The sequence below is a fragment of the Hippoglossus stenolepis genome, chromosome 11, assembly GCF_022539355.2.
Source record: "Hippoglossus stenolepis isolate QCI-W04-F060 chromosome 11, HSTE1.2, whole genome shotgun sequence".
Lineage (NCBI taxonomy): Eukaryota > Metazoa > Chordata > Actinopteri > Pleuronectiformes > Pleuronectidae > Hippoglossus > Hippoglossus stenolepis.
In genome coordinates, this window is record NC_061493.1 from 24,559,925 (window position 1) to 24,575,845 (window position 15,921).

Consider the following 15,921-nt stretch of genomic DNA (forward strand, 5'->3'; position numbering starts at 1 on the left):
AAGTTTAACACCACCTTTGGTCCTGACCCCAGTCCTGCTCTCCAGAGGACGAACCCTTTTATTTCACTAACCTCCCTCAGGATAAACTACCTGCCACACTAACATGTTGCTGGGGCAATAGTGAACGTGACCTTTGACCCTCTGTCTGATGTCAGTGCTGCTCCGAGTTAATACTGAAATATCTGCTTTTTAAATAATCAGAAAAAGGACATCCCCCCACCACCCCCTGCTGAGACTGTACCGAGGGACTGAGGATTTAACACACACACACACACACACACACACACACACACTCTCTCTCTCTCTCTCTCTCTCTCTCTCTCTCTCTCTCTCCCACACACACTCAGGTCAAATGGTATGGCTTTAATCTTCTTAGAGCAGCAGATGTGCAGACTTTGTCACATCAGCATTGTCTGAAAGTGTCAGATAATCTGTCAATCACAAAACGTTGTTCTGCGATTGGCCGACCTCTCTGACTCTCTGCGGTCAAGCTCCGCCCAGCTGGCACCTCAGCATGATCACAACAAGCAGACACGAGTCGGGTCACAGCGAGCGCCTGTCGGTCAGCATCCACATGCATCCTCCTCCTCCTGCTGTTCATCTGTGCTGCACTGTGTTTGTTTAACCTTTGACCCCTCACCATGCTATTGTTCAGCAGGCCGAGGCCGCCCCGCCTTCCTCCTCCATAATCCCTGTGATCCCAATCTCGCCAATCCCAGCCGAGACCACCATCATCCCTCCGACGTCACAGGTTTTTTTGTTTTCTCTTTTATTTCCCTCCACTTGTCTTTCTCTGTGCTCCCTCCATCTGTAGATTTATCTCTTCTTGTATTTGGCTGCTCGTCTTTCTGCCGCCGCCGTGGCTGCGTAGAGTTCAGCTCCGTGTCTACTGTCCAGCTGTGCCTCTGATGAAGTGAGCAGATTACAGATAGAAACAGCGGGAGAAATGCCACACTTCCCCCATTTGACTTTTGAGAGCCCATCTGGCTCCTCCCGGGCAGAGAGTGAGCGAGCAACCGAGGCAGACAGAACCCGAGCGAGGGAGTGAGCGAGGGAGTGATTGATTTTAGGAGGTTCTAGAAGAAGAAGAAGTGACGGAGCAGTCTCTCCATCCTGCAGGATTTGTTTGAGTTGATCTTAGGCTTCATGCTTCAGCACTGCATCTTCTGCAGTGTGAAATGCCACCACGTACGTACAAGTCTGTAGCATCATGAGGAGAGCGAGTGTGTTGTTGGCGCTGCACAGCGGACAGCCTGCGTTCAGTGTGTGTGGGTGGAGCTCAGGGTTTGTGCATGGATGTTGATGGGGGGGGTTTATAGAGTGAAGATGTTTTGTGACGCTGTGATGTCTCTTCTCTCCTCAGGCCAATCCTCCGCCTGTGGTGGTGAACACGGACAGCCTGGACACGCCTCCATACGTGAGTTCAGCATGATCACCTGACATTAAGAATCAGGTGTTGAATTACATTTGACATGTTTTTAATTCCGTTGATCTCTGCAGAATCCCTGTCGCCAGTTATACTCACGTTGGTTCATATGTGTCCAACAATGAACGTGGATTTTAAATATCTTGTGAAGGTTAAAGACGCGGTATCCTCACTGCGACTGTCTTCACTCTGCTGATGGCTGGGGAGATGAACCCCCTGTGGATTTATCAAAGTGTCCTGTCTGGTAATTGACTGATAAATCTCGTGTGTGTGCAGGTGAACGGGACGGAGGCCGATTATGAGTACGAGGAGATCACGCTGGAGAGGGTAAGGCGACAAGCAGCCGTCCTTTTATTTCTCTGTGAATCACGGCCATGTTGTTAGAGGATGGACCCACTGTAACTCTAACGCGTCTTTACGAGCCTCATAAACGAGCCGCAGTCCATAACTCAGAGCTTCGCCTCGCACATAGAAATGAGCGACTCCTGGCAGCTCACACTGTTAATTTGACTTTGACACAAGACTTTTACGGACTTTCACTTTGGCACTTTTAAACTCTGAGGACCAACTGTGGTCTTTACAAAACCTACAGGGTGTGTGTGTGTGTGTGTGTGTGTGTGTGTGTGTGTGTGTGTGTGTGTGTGTGTGTGTGTGTGTGTGTGTGTGTGTGTGTGTGTGTGTGTGTGTGTGTGTGTGTGTGTGTGTGTGTGTGTGTGTGTGTGTGTGTTACACAGCTGTGTTTTAATCCTGAGTTTTTTCTGCTTCAGGTGTAAATAAAAACCGTCTCTGGCAGCTGAGTCTTGCAGGACAAAAGACTTAATTAATAAAATCTAATATTTCATGTGGATGGTTTGAGTAGATTAAGATCAGTAGAATATGGTTATATACAAAATTTGAACCATAAGAACAATTCATAATATATTGAAATATAAAAACAATGTCAAATTCGATAAGTAGTGGTTGTTAGGTTTAAGATCAGGTTTCTAAAACAAGTAAAATATTTTAATTCTGAGTTAACCCTCTGCAGTAGAAACCTCCAGTGTCTACATTGATATTTTTACATTTTGTTATTTTGTTTGTAATTTCTCTCAAATCTGTACAACCTCAGCTCAAATGTTCTGCAAGTCAGTAAACCACTGAAAATTAAAAATGTTAGAAATTAAAAAATATAATAAATTTAAACATAAAACATATTGATCCTAAAGATTTCTAAATACAGAAACATTAACTAAATATTTCTTAAATCCATAAGTTATCTGAACTATGACATTTGTTTTGGTTTAATTTAGTTTGAGCGTTAACATGTTTTTAACCACAAGCGTCTGTGGTTTCCAGGGAAACTCGGGGCTGGGCTTTAGCATCGCTGGCGGCACAGACAACCCCCACATCGGTGAAGACCCCAGCATCTTCATCACCAAAGTCATACCTGGAGGAGCCGCCGCCCAGGATGGACGGCTCAGGTGAGAAAACACACACACACACATTGCGTTTCAGCTTATACAAAGCCCATCAGTGAATGTGTATAAAGTGAGTGTATAGAAGAAGAAGCTTCTGTCCACGAGCCAACACCTACAGACTCGGCCAGAGAGCAGCCGGTGAACATGGCGCAGCATGTAGCCGCTGAAGAGGAGCCGGTGGAGACCAAACTCAGGGACAAACGTCTGGAGACACTGGTCTCAGATTCATCAGGCGACTCCGCAGAAGAGTTGATGACACGTGTTGAGTCCGACGTTAGAAGCTGGTGTCTATTACCCCGAAACCCCTGCTGTGTCACGTTGCCTTTCACTGGTTCATCCATAATGCAGCGGCTGGAGTCTGACACACCTGACCCAGGTGGAGGTGGTTGGTGGGGGGGCTGTGGACTCTCAGGTTGCTTTAAAAGTGAAGCTCATGTGTCCGTCTGAAAGTTCAGGTCGAGAGTCTGAGACAGAAACATGGAATATCAGACAGAGCAAGAAAAGTGAGAATGAGTCTTACTTGTTCCTCCAGTGTTCACACTTACTTCCTGTGGTGTCGTTTCCTGGAGACTCTTCAAATGTCTATAAAATCTGTACAACCTCAGTAGAAAGGTTCTGTCAATAAACCACGATAATCGATTCAAGTTCTCAAACTGTTGAAGAAATTTAAAATCAAAAATCGTATGTGTTTTGCATCAGTAAACACATAAAACATACTAGTCCTTAAGATTTCTAAATATAGAAACATGGACTAAAGATTTCTCTCAATAAGCAATAAGACAGTGAGCATTTTTCTCTGCTCCTGTCCCGACTCTGGCTCCACGGAGCGCTTCATGTTTTTCACCGCTCGTAACACAATGTGACGTCATCACGACATGAAGAGGTAGAAGACGGAGGACTTGACTATATGGTGTTTCATTCAAATTCTACGACTTGTTGTTTTCTTTACCCTCGAATCAGCCCTTTATATTTACATCCTTTATATTTAAATACTTTATATTTACATCCTTTATATTTAAGTACTTTATATATAAATACTTTGTATTTACATACTTTATATATACACCAGGAGCGGGTCCTCTCTACGGAGGCAGCCATGTGTTTTACAGTAGCTCAACTTGAAACCTGCAGAAACACTGAAACTGGACTTTCAGTGACTGAGGTTTGTATCAGGCGCTGAGGTGATTGACAGCGGGCGGTGTGTGTGTTTCAGGGTTAATGACGTCATCCTGAGAGTTAACGAGGCGGATGTTCGAGACGTGACCCACAGCCGAGCAGTGGAGGCCCTGAAGGAGGCTGGTTCTCTGGTCCGACTCTACGTCCGCCGGAGGAAACCTGTCTCTGAGAAGGTGATGGAGCTCAAACTGGTGAAAGGACCCAAAGGTAACAGACGCTGCAGCGTGAGGATCACTTTAAATTCTCAGTCAGACGAGTCCATCCCCTCACTCCCTGTCCACCTGGTCCTGGCGTGTTGCAGGTCTCGGCTTCAGCATAGCAGGCGGAGTGGGGAACCAGCACATCCCGGGCGACAACAGCATCTACGTCACCAAGATCATCGAAGGTGGAGCCGCACATAAAGACGGGCGGCTGCAGATCGGAGACAAACTACTGGCTGTAAGGACTCTCACATCCTCACAGGTTTTATCCACAATGTTCAACCAGCGACAGAAAAAACCTTTAAGATTCAGTCACAAGACTTTTAAGATGTTTGTTTATGAGCAGAGTTCATCCGGAGCTCTCTTATCTCCACACCAGCGACACCCAGTGGCAGGAGGCGTTACCTTTTCAGGTTGTCCATCCGTCTTATTCTTGTGAACAAGATATCTCACGAACACCCAGAGGGAATTCCTTCAAATGAGTTTCAAATGTTTATTTAAACTCACAGATTAATTGATTAGGTTCGAGGTCAAAGGTCACAGTGACGTCATGAGACTGTGAAAGAACTGGCTGGTGAAGACAAACTACCGCAGGACGGAAATTCTATCTAACAAATAGTCGTTCATTAAAATACAGCAGCTTAAGAAGATTGTTTAATAAAAAAAACTAAATTTCATTAGTGATTCATTTAATGTGAGAAAAGTATTTACATTTATTTCCGAATGGATAATATACATCACAGTGAAGCTGTAGCTGTTGATGAGTTTCCTTTACTGTGAGATTTGTTTTATATTATATTTTGTGTTGACTGTCGCCTTCTTTCAGGTGAACAGCGCTTGCCTGGAGGAGGTGAGCCACGAACACGCCGTCACTGCCTTGAAAAACACTCCTGACGTGGTCTACTTGAAAGTGGCTAAACCCAACAGTGTCTTCATGAACGACAGCTTCGCCCCGCCCGACCTCACCAACTGTGAGTGACCACTTCCCTTTTCCTCCCCCACGTAACGAACCAGGAACTGGGTTTCTGTGGGTTTCACCTTGTTTCCTCCGGCTACGACACCTTTTGCTGATGAGGATAAAACGTTGTGGTTACACCTGCGACAGGTGAACACAGGTCTTCATAATACAGGGCGCTACACAAAGAGAATTCAGAATGAATAATACATGTAAATCCATAATAAACTCAACACAACCAACTGGATTCAGTCAAAATAACTGTCTCCGAATTTTGACTCTATTTTTCTTATAATTAGAAACAAACAACATGATTCTTTACAGGAAACGTTCAGCGAATTTGAAGGAAACAGAACTGTGAAATAAAGTTCAATCTTTAGTCTCTACAGTCACCAGACAAACTGAGGATTAGTTTAACCCATTCAGATCGAAGCTGCTGAACAAAACTCCCTCTAAAACCTGAGCTCACAGTAACAACGTTTACAAAAACCTCATTTTCTCAGCTTCTGAAGCAGATAGAGACGTGAAATTAAAATATTTAATATTGACATTTATAAAACAAAACATACATCTAGCAAACTGGCAGAGATCCTGCTCCCCTGCTCTTCTTCCTGCTCCTCAAAGACGTCTCTTCATTCTAGTTTCTTGTGTTCATCTGCTCTGTAATCTGCTCTAATATCGCTCCTGTTGCTTAGATCGTCTGACATCATATAAAACATCATATCAAACGTGCAAACGTCTCATCTGGCTCTTAAGGGAGAAGCACTTAGATGACGAACTCAGTCTTAAAGGTATATATGTATATATGAGGACAAACTCTGGATCTGTTCCCAACGAGTCCCCTGTTGAAGCTTAGCGTGGAGCTGCTGACGGACGACCTGGACCTGGACCAATGAGGAGGAGCGTCGTCCAGGAAACGATCAGAGACAATATGACGGCACATTGACCCTCGATGTTCCTCGTAGGTTAAACTGATCGGAAACAATTCTCAATTTAATTTTATTTGTATAGCGGAGACGTCCTGTAGCAGCCATGTTGGTGTGACGATTTAGTCTTCACCACGCCACCGCGAAGATGTCAGCCATCGATCCCCTCAGACGCCATGTTGTCACAGACCCTTCCGCCACCCAGCTTCAATCCCTGCATGATACCACAGACCCCTCCTCTTCTCTCCCCCGCCACCACCAATGCTTATGTGGAGGTTGAGACGCGTGAAGGACGAGCTGCAAATCCAATCAGCGAGCGCTGAGCTGCATCACAAGCTTCAGCTGCTGTCGCTGTAGCTAATGGGCGGCGCTGCAGTACGGGGGAGGAGTCAAAGATCTGAACCAGATCTGACGAAAGAGAAATAATTCTGTTGAGTTCACTCTGACTCCACCACAGCAGCCGCAGGGACACACAGACAGACTAGATGGCCGGCGTTCCCATCACCAATTACACAGATCAGATCCTGAGAGATGAGATCAGATTATCTGTCATGGTGGAGTTTCCTGTTTTGAATTCTCCGGTCGTCGAGCTGCGTTCATGAACCTCTGAAAACACAACCGCTTCCTGGCGTCAATTTGTGTCGCGCAAAACCATAATATTCATTATCTCAAGGACTTTTCAGTGTTTTTCTTTCTACTTCTGATCAGGAGCGAACATTAGGCCGATGATAAAATGTGCTTCAACAGATTCTTTACTGTGGTTTGTGATATTATAACATATTTTCTATTTATTCATTAGTTTATTTAACGGGGACAGTTCACATCAACCACCTCAGATTTTACAGACACAGAACAGAAGATACAAATGACAGAGTTGTTCAGTTAAATACACTGTGATTGATTTTATAAATCAGAGAAACAAACTGTTTTCACACATGAGTCTGTAAAACAGTGTGTGTACATGTTGTGTAGTTGGTGTTTGTGAAGCAGCAGCAGCAGGTTGTCGGGTCCGACTCGTTCACAACAACAGGAACATGTGTCATTTTGCATCTGCATCATATTCGACCTCATCAGCCCAAGTCTGATATAAACAAACATAAACAGGTCAAATGAGTTCTCAGACGAGTTCTCAGTCGGTGGTTTAGTTTACGACCTCCTCAGCGGCGCCTCGTCCAATCAGGTGGTAACAGTAGCCTGATAGGTGAGAAACTCTGAAGTGTGTTTTCAGCTCCTGAAGCTCTGACCCGACTCGTCGTCTTTGTGTGTTTCAGCGTACTCGCAGCACATGGACAACCATATCAGCCCCCCCAACTTCCTCGGTCAGGCCCTGCCCCCACCGGCGTCCTCTGGACGCTACTCCCCGACCCCAAAGAGCATGCTGGGAGACGACGATGTCACACGGTGAGATCTCTGCTCCGGCTGTAAATCTTCTGACTGATAACAAAATACCTCCTGCTTTTTTTCATGTAGATTTGAAAATTAAAGGTTGTGTTTAAATTTAATTCAATAACCAGATATTTTAACAGTAAAACTGTTATAACTGTAAATTAAATCACCAAGTAAAAGTTGAAATATGAAAAATAAGTCTTAGCTAATTTGAATAAGACACAACCAATGAAATAAACAACTGGTGTGTGGTCGAACCTGTAATTTTGTATTCATCTTTATTCATTAATTTTGTATCTATTTATTAATTAATTCATCTTTCATTAATTATAAGTTTTTACTTTCTGTTTACTGCTTCAAGGATGTTTTTACAACCATCATTTACATGAACACATAAAATATATAAACTAACATGTAATATTTAATTAATTTCATCAAGCGCTTCGTCTTAAATTGAAATTTAAGTGGAATTAAAATCTCTTAAATTGAATTTGTATATAGCTGTTGACTTCCTGGACGATCACTGTGTCAGATTGATTTAAATTATTTCATGTTAATTAAACCAGACAAAGTCAACAACTGAACTCACCACGCTGTGTAAATCACAGTATTCACTTATAATACTGTAATAAAAGATACTATAAGATTATTGTTCCAGGTTTGTTCTTTTATTGCAGAAATAATGTGTTTGATTAATTTACTGTGAAGAGAATCTGAAATATTCAAATTCAGACACACACACACACACGCACACACACACACACACACACACATGCACACGCACCCCCCCATAGATGTGTTGTTTCATATCTGATAATGAAGATGATGTCGTCACGGCAGTAATCTGACCTGGTGTCAGTTCTGTTCACTCATCATGTTTAGAATCTGTAAACAGTGTGTATTCAGAGCGGTCAGATGATTGACAGCTGCTGTGGTCCAACAGGGAGCCAAGGAAGGTGGTGCTGCACCGCGGAGCGACGGGCCTGGGCTTCAACATCGTGGGCGGGGAGGATGGAGAGGGGATCTTCATCTCCTTCATCCTCGCAGGGGGACCAGCCGACCTCTGTGGAGAGCTGAGGAAGGGAGACAGACTTGTCTCAGTACGTCCACTCACACACACATATATATATATATATATGTACTATATACATATATCTGTTATATGGTATATATGCTGCTTCCAGGTGAACGGAGTGGACCTCCGTAACGCCACCCACGAACAGGCCGCCGCCGCCCTGAAGAACGCAGGACAGACGGTGACCATCATTGCCCACTACAGACCAGAGGGTGAGACCCACTCGCAGTATAAATACACGTTATACACTCTACATGGTACAACAAGTAGAGAAGAGTCAAGTGTGGACCCTGATGATCAAGTTCAGGTTGAAGTTATCAATGATTCATTCAAATGGAATCTTTCATTAATGATTCACTGATCGTTAAAAACACGGCCATGATTAAAACCACAAACACCAGACGTCCTGAAAGCTTCTTATGTCTCATGTGTCTGTCGCTTCATGAAGACGCCTCGCTGTTAAAGGAGTCTTCCACTGAAATCGATCTGGTTCTAAAATGATATGAAGATGATTAATGAGTAATTATTCAGCTAAATGTTGAAGAGTTTTGTGGATGAGCAGTAAGTTTCCTCCTTGTTCAGAGTACAGTCGCTTTGAGGCAAAGATCCACGACCTGCGGGAGCAGATGATGAACAGCAGCATCAGTTCTGGATCTGGATCTTTGCGGACAAGTCAGAAGAGGTCGCTGTACGTCAGGTGAGATCTACGCTCCTGTAACTGACGCTAACAAATCCTGACTGATCCCATCGCTCACATCAGTGTGTGGAAGTGACACCAACATCATTATCATTATAATTTTCATAATTTTTCTTATTATTATCATTATTGTTTTACATGACAGTCGCAGACAGAACAATTAAAATGCGACAGGTTAAAGGTTCATTGTTGATTTTACCATCAGTGTCGACACAGGTGAGCTCCAGGAAGGTAAATGGGAAGATATTTGCTGACAAATCAACGAATATATTGATGACATAAAGTTTGATTGAATTATATCAAATATTCTGAATGAAAATTCATTTAATTAAAGATTTTTCACTGAGCTCCATATGTCAACAAGATACTTAACTTATTACTAATTACGTTCTATTTTAATTCGATGTTTTCATTAAGTTTGCTCAAGATTTTAATGAAGAATCCAACAGCACAACAGAAGTAGATTTTACCTGATGGTCGTCTGAGCGTCTTATCCTCAGAGCTGTGGTTTGTTTTATAGTTTGTGACGATCATTGATAAAAACGTGTTTGTGCTGCAGAGCTCTGTTTGACTACGATAAGACCAGAGACTCCGGTCTGCCCAGTCAGGGACTCAACTTTAAGTTTGGAGACATCCTTCACGTGGTCAACGCCTCCGACGACGAGTGGTGGCAGGCCAGACAGCTGACGGCACAGGGGGAGGTGGAGGAGGTGGGGGTCATCCCCAGCAAAAGACGGTCAGTTCACATTATTATTGTTATTAGTAGTATATATTGTATAACCCAAACGAGGTGTGAACGAGTCCTGGTCCACTGGCTGAGTGAACAGTTTTCTACGTGTACAGAATTTCTTTCTAAAGTTCAGGAAGAGAATGACGGATGAACTCGAGCTCGGTTGGTTCTGTGTCGAGCTGCAGCGAAGTTCTGTGATGGAACCAACCTGGTGACCTCTGCTGACCTTTGACCTTTTCTCCTGTCCGCCCACAGCGTTGAGAAGAAGGAGCGAGCGAGACTAAAGACGGTGAAGTTCAACGCCAAGTCTCGAGAGCGAGGGGTGAGTGTGAGGCCAGTGACGGACGTTCACTGTCGATCACCTGATGTTTTAGTTTGAACTTCCTGTTTGTCAGACTGTGATGTGACCTGTGTTCGAGCCGCTGCCACCTGATCTCCACCTACTAATCAGCGTGTTTGACTAATGTTAAAAAGCAGCTGACCAGTTAACAGCATGTTGTCGTCGACCTCTGAGACGTGTTCTCTTCATCACGCCAACGTCCCAGCAAACCGCAGCAGCGCAACCCCCTCCTCCCCCCAGCACCTTTTACACCGCGTGCCACTTTAACAGGCGTCGCCTGAACGCCTCGCCCAGCGCCGCCAAACCTGCCCTCTAACATCAGTCTGAACCCAGGGGGTGTGGGGGGGAAAAAACATGCATGACAACTCCCCCAGTCCCCCATACAGAGAGGAACGCTTGACATTGATGTTTGACTGTCTGCTGCCCCCTAGTGGCTGCTCAGAGACCCTCCCTCTCCTCCTTCCCCCCACCACTCACCCCTCTCATCCCGCCTCTCTCTCTCCTGCTGGTTAACGGCCGAGTAAAGCATGTTTAGATTCCTGAGGAATTCAGAGAAATGACCTAAAGCAGCACTAGTCAATACTTGAATTAGGACGACGTGCACGGTGTATCACATGACGACGTGCCGGTGTGTCAATGACGACGCGGTGTATCACATGGCGACGTCACGGTGTCACATGACGACGTGCACGGTGTGTCACATGACGACGTGCACGGTGTGTCACATGACGACGTGCACGGTGTGTCACATGACGACGTGCACGGTGTGTCACATGACGACGTGCACGGTGTGTCACATGACGACGTGCACGGTGTGTCACATGACGACGTGCACGGTGTGTGGAGGTGTAGGAGACTCTGGACTCCTGCTGTTCCTCCTGAAGGTGCAGGTCACTTCACTTCTTCATGAGATGAGCACAGGCTCTGCCCCCTACTGGCGAGTGAAGCATCAGCTCAGGTTCTCCAACCGAGCGACTCGGACATGAACACGACTCCTTAATATTATAATAATAATCATTGATCTGGACTGAGTGAATCAAATATTCAAGTTAAATTTCTGACTGAATTGTTTAATAATTAATAATTTACTCGACTGCTCAGTGAAAACATCAGCGTGAGGTGAATGAATCCAGATGCTTCACAGGTTTATTTGCTGGAGCTTTTAATGAGCAGCGATCATGTGACCATCCTCCGCTCTGGCAGGGTTTGGTGTTTGATTCCTGCCGGTTGTGTCGGATCAGAACCAGCTGATCTGAAACTAGCTTCTCTTGTAGCCTGCATGTCGCCTGCATGTTCTCGTTCTCTCCTCCTGCTTCCTGTTTAACGACTGCTGCCTTCACTGTCACTGCGTAACATTCGAACTCTCAATCAGCAGCGACAGGGACTTTCAGTTCGGTCTGTGTCAACGTTCTGTTGTAGCTGCTTCCGTCTGATTCTGTGGCTTCAGTCGACGTTAAGAGGAACAATGTTCATATGAGGAACCTCAGGTTTTATTTTATATTGTAATGAACCAAGAGTTTAACAAAGGAATCAGAAATGTGGCCTAAACGTTAGTTCGTAAACTAAAATATATTGAGATTCGTTGAAAGAGATTTGATTTGATCTTTAATCAAATAACCTGCAGAGTTAAAAAAATTTGAAATCAGTTTTGTGATGGAGGTTTTGTTGTCTTTAATTTCGCTGGCGTCCAGATTCACATCTCGTTAAAAAAATTGCCCAAATCTCCTGTCGTCAGGCCGAGTTCAAGATTTTGGTCCAGTGTGTAAGATTTAGGTGAAAAGATCTATTTCTAGAAAGTAAATATAAAATAATCCTAGTGATGTTTTCACGAGTGTGTTTCATCTAAATTATACAAACCTCTGTTTTCTTTACTCTAGAATGGGCCTTTATATTTAAATACTTTATATTTAAATACTTTATATTTACATACTTCAGCTGCAACATGACACTTCACCACTAGATGTCACTACAATCTACACACTGGACCTTTAAAGAGTATAGAATGTGTTTGAATTGCCTGTAAGATGTTTGTGTCTGATGTCTGGTTAGTAAATACATCTATTAAATGTTAATAATTCAGATTAGACTGATGTTATTTTCTATTTGTTCAGTGCAGCTGTGTAATGGTATTAATCGACGTGTCGTTGACCACAGACTCAGACAGAAGCTTCTCATTCTGTCCAAACCCACATCAGACTCCCTCATCTTCCCCCTCTCCCCCTCTTCCCCCTCTTTTTTTATTCCATCACCCTCCTCCTCCTCCTCTTCCTCCTCAGCAGTCTCTCAATGACAAGCGTAAAAAGAACCTCTTTTCCCGAAAGTTTCCGTTCTACAAGAGCAAAGAGGCGAGTGAGCAGGAGACCAGCGATGTCGACCGTAAGTACCAGCGCGGCGGGGGGGTGGGGAGGAGCTAAACGGTTTGTCTGAAAGGCGACTGGTCGGCGACAGGAAGAGAGGTCAGCTGGTGGCGGCATGCTGCAAGCGCGCCGGTTGTCATGGCAACAGGGCCTGGCTGAAACGTATGTCACATCACCACCTGAGCGATGACAAAGAACACGACCCAGAGCCCCCCCTGGTGGTGTCACTGAAAACCTCCGAGGCCACGCCCCTCCGCTCGGAGGGGAAATGGCCGCCCTGCTGCCCTGACGAGCGGCTGCGTTCCCTCTGCTCTCTCTGTCTGTCGCTGTAACTCAGTAACTTTATGTTCTTGTGGTTGTTTTCTCCTCGTTGTTCTCTCTGCTCCGCTGACCTCAGGACAACAGCGACGACGTGCTTTCCAAAGGCCACAGTAAGTGTGTGTTCACCCCCCCACACGCACAAAACTCCCATCAGCCTCTTGGTTTCCCACCAGGATCCGCCTTCAGACACATGACCAGAAACAGCCTGGGTCCTTTAAAATAGCAAAAGAAGCTTTTACATTAAGAAGAAGACACAACATTTAGTTATTATTGAAATGAATATACTAAATATGACTAAATATCGACTCATGTTTTTAAATGATATCAGTTTTGTCTTAAGTCAGTTGTTTCTCGACCTCCTCAGTTGGTCTGATAGAAGAATCAGCTTCATATTTACTGAAGCTTCATTAAGTCCAGATTCAAATCACAATATAATAATAATAATAATGAAGCAGACACAAAAGAAATAAACAGGAGAAAGATAATATGAATCATCTTCTCTCAAATAAAGTACAATAAAATGAGGCTGTTTAATGTAAATACATTAATTTAGAAATCCATCAATGTGAAAATAAATGTTTTACTTTTTAGTTATTTGCTTTTATATTTTTTCATTCTTTTATCAACTGAATTATTTATTCTATATTTATTTAACTTGTTTTTTACCCTCTGACTCCATATCAGCTGCCATATTAGCTTATTTCATCCATGTTGGTTCCTGGAGGACAAGTAAACCTCCTCTTCATCTCTTCTCCTCTTCACCTCTTCATCTCTTCATCTCTTCACCTCTTCACCTCTTCATCTCTTCACCTCTTCATCTCTTCATCTCTTCTCCTCTTCACCTCTTCTCCTCTTCATCTCCTCTCCTCTTCTCCTCTTCACCTCTTCTCCTCTTCATCTCCTCACCTCTTCTCCTCTTCACCTCTTCTCCTCTTCATCTCCTCACCTCTTCTCCTCTTCACCTCTTCTCCTCTTCATCTCTTCTCCTCTTCATCTCTCACCTCTTCTCCTCTTCATCTCTTCTCCTCTTCACCTCTTCATCTCTTCTCCTCTTCATCTCTTCATCTCTTCTCTTCTCCTCTTCATCTCTTCATCTCTTCACCTCTTCATCTCTTCACCTCTTCATCTCTTCTCCTCTTCATCTCTTCATCTCTTCATCTCTTCTCCTCTTCACCTCTTCTCCTCTTCATCTCCTCACCTCTTCTCCTCTTCATCTCTTCATCTCTTCACCTCTTCATCTCTTCATCTCTTCACCTCTTCACCTCTTCTCCTCTTCATCTCTTCTCCTCTTCATCTCTTCATCTCTTCTCCTCTTCACCTCTTCATCTCTTCATCTCTTCTCCTCTTCACCTCTTCATCTCTTCTCCTCTTCATCTCTTCTCCTCTTCATCTCTTCACCTCTTCACCTCTTCACCTCTTCACCTCTTCTCCTCTTCACCTCTTCATCTCTTCATCTCTTCTCCTCTTCACCTCTTCACCTCTTCTCCTCTTCATCTCTTCATCTCTTCTCCTCTTCACCTCTTCATCTCTTCATCTCTTCTCCTCTTCACCTCTTCATCTCTTCTCCTCTTCATCTCTTCTCCTCTTCATCTCTTCACCTCTTCATCTCTTCTCCTCTTCATCTCTTCACTCTTCACCTCTTCTCCTCTTCATCTCTTCACCTCTTCTCCTCTTCATCTCTTCATCTCTTCTCCTCTTCACCTCTTCATCTCTTCTCCTCTTCATCTCTTCACCTCTTCACCTCTTCATCTCTTCATCTCTTCTCCTCTTCATCTCTTCATCTCTTCTCCTCTTCATCTCTTCACCTCTTCACCTCTTCTCCTCTTCATCTCTTCATCTCTTCATCTCTTCACCTCTTCATCTCTTCATCTCTTCACCTCTTCATCTCTTCACCTCTTCACCTCTTCACCTCTTCATCTCTTCTCTTTCATCTCTTCATCTCTTCTCCTCTTCATCTCTTCACCTCTTCTCCTCTTCATCTCTTCTCCTCTTCATCTCTTCATCTCTTCACCTCTTCACCTCTTCTCCTCTTCATCTCTTCACCTCTTCTCCTCTTCACCTCTTCTTCTCTTCTCCTCTTCACCTCTTCATCTCTTCTCCTCTTCATATCTTCACCTCTTCATCTCTTCATCTCTTCTCCTCTTCATCTCTTCACCTCTTCACCTCTTCACCTCTTCATCTCTTCATCTCTTCTCCTCTTCATCTCTTCACCTCTTCACCTCTTCTCCTCTTCATCTCTTCACCTCTTCACCTCTTCTCCTCTTCACCTCTTCTCCTCTTCACCTCTTCTCCTCTTCATCTCTTCACCTCTTCTTCTCTTCTCCTCTTCATCTCTTCATCTCTTCACCTCTTCTCCTCTTCATCTCTTCACCTCTTCACCTCTTCTCCTCTTCACCTCTTCACCTCTTCATCTCTTCACCTCTTCACCTCTTCATCTCTTCATCTCTTCTCCTCTTCTCCTCTTCATCTCTTCATCTCTTCTCCTCTTCATCTCTTCATCTCTTCACCTCTTCTCCTCTTCATCTCTTCATCTCTTCTCCTCTTCATCTCTTCATCTCTTCACCTCTTCTCCTCTTCATCTCTTCACCTCTTCTCCTCTTCACCTCTTCATCTCTTCATCTCTTCTCCTCTTCACCTCTTCATCTCTTCTCCTCTTCATCTCTTCACCTCTTCATCTCTTCATCTCTTCTCCTCTTCATCTCTTCACCTCTTCACCTCTTCTCCTCTTCATCTCTTCATCTCTTCACCTCTTCATCTCTTCACCTCTTCATCTCTTCTCCTCTTCATCTCTTCACCTCTTCACCTCTTCACCTCTTCACCTCTTCACCTCTTCTCCTCTTCATCTCTTCACCTCTTCACCTCTTCACCTCTTCTC

At 44.2% G+C, this 15,921-nt stretch overlaps 1 protein-coding gene across 22 annotated transcripts in view; it reads left to right on the forward strand.

The window, feature by feature from the left end:
* dlg1b (discs large MAGUK scaffold protein 1b) overlaps nucleotides 1-15,921 on the forward strand; it is a 66,777-nt gene that overhangs the window by 41,163 nt on the left and 9,693 nt on the right. For 6 of the 22 annotated variants that reach the window (XM_035170009.2, XM_035170015.2, XM_047341996.1 and 3 more), the window contains 14 exons: nucleotides 656-751; nucleotides 1,364-1,417; nucleotides 1,703-1,753; nucleotides 2,762-2,886; nucleotides 4,097-4,266; nucleotides 4,361-4,497; nucleotides 5,086-5,230; nucleotides 7,412-7,541; nucleotides 8,470-8,626; nucleotides 8,711-8,813; nucleotides 9,184-9,298; nucleotides 9,858-10,034; nucleotides 10,284-10,350; nucleotides 12,645-12,744. In XM_035170009.2, the coding sequence (XP_035025900.1) occupies nucleotides 656-751; nucleotides 1,364-1,417; nucleotides 1,703-1,753; nucleotides 2,762-2,886; nucleotides 4,097-4,266; nucleotides 4,361-4,497; nucleotides 5,086-5,230; nucleotides 7,412-7,541; nucleotides 8,470-8,626; nucleotides 8,711-8,813; nucleotides 9,184-9,298; nucleotides 9,858-10,034; nucleotides 10,284-10,350; nucleotides 12,645-12,744 (1,627 nt within the window). Of the gene's footprint in view, nucleotides 1-655; nucleotides 752-787; nucleotides 1,189-1,363; nucleotides 1,418-1,702; nucleotides 1,754-2,761; nucleotides 2,887-4,096; nucleotides 4,267-4,360; nucleotides 4,498-5,085; nucleotides 5,231-7,411; nucleotides 7,542-8,469; nucleotides 8,627-8,710; nucleotides 8,814-9,183; nucleotides 9,299-9,857; nucleotides 10,035-10,283; nucleotides 10,351-12,644; nucleotides 12,745-13,122; nucleotides 13,157-15,921 lie in introns of those variants that run through there. The other 16 variants (XM_035170013.2, XM_035170020.2, XM_035170022.2 and 13 more) reach the window with 7 other exon arrangements.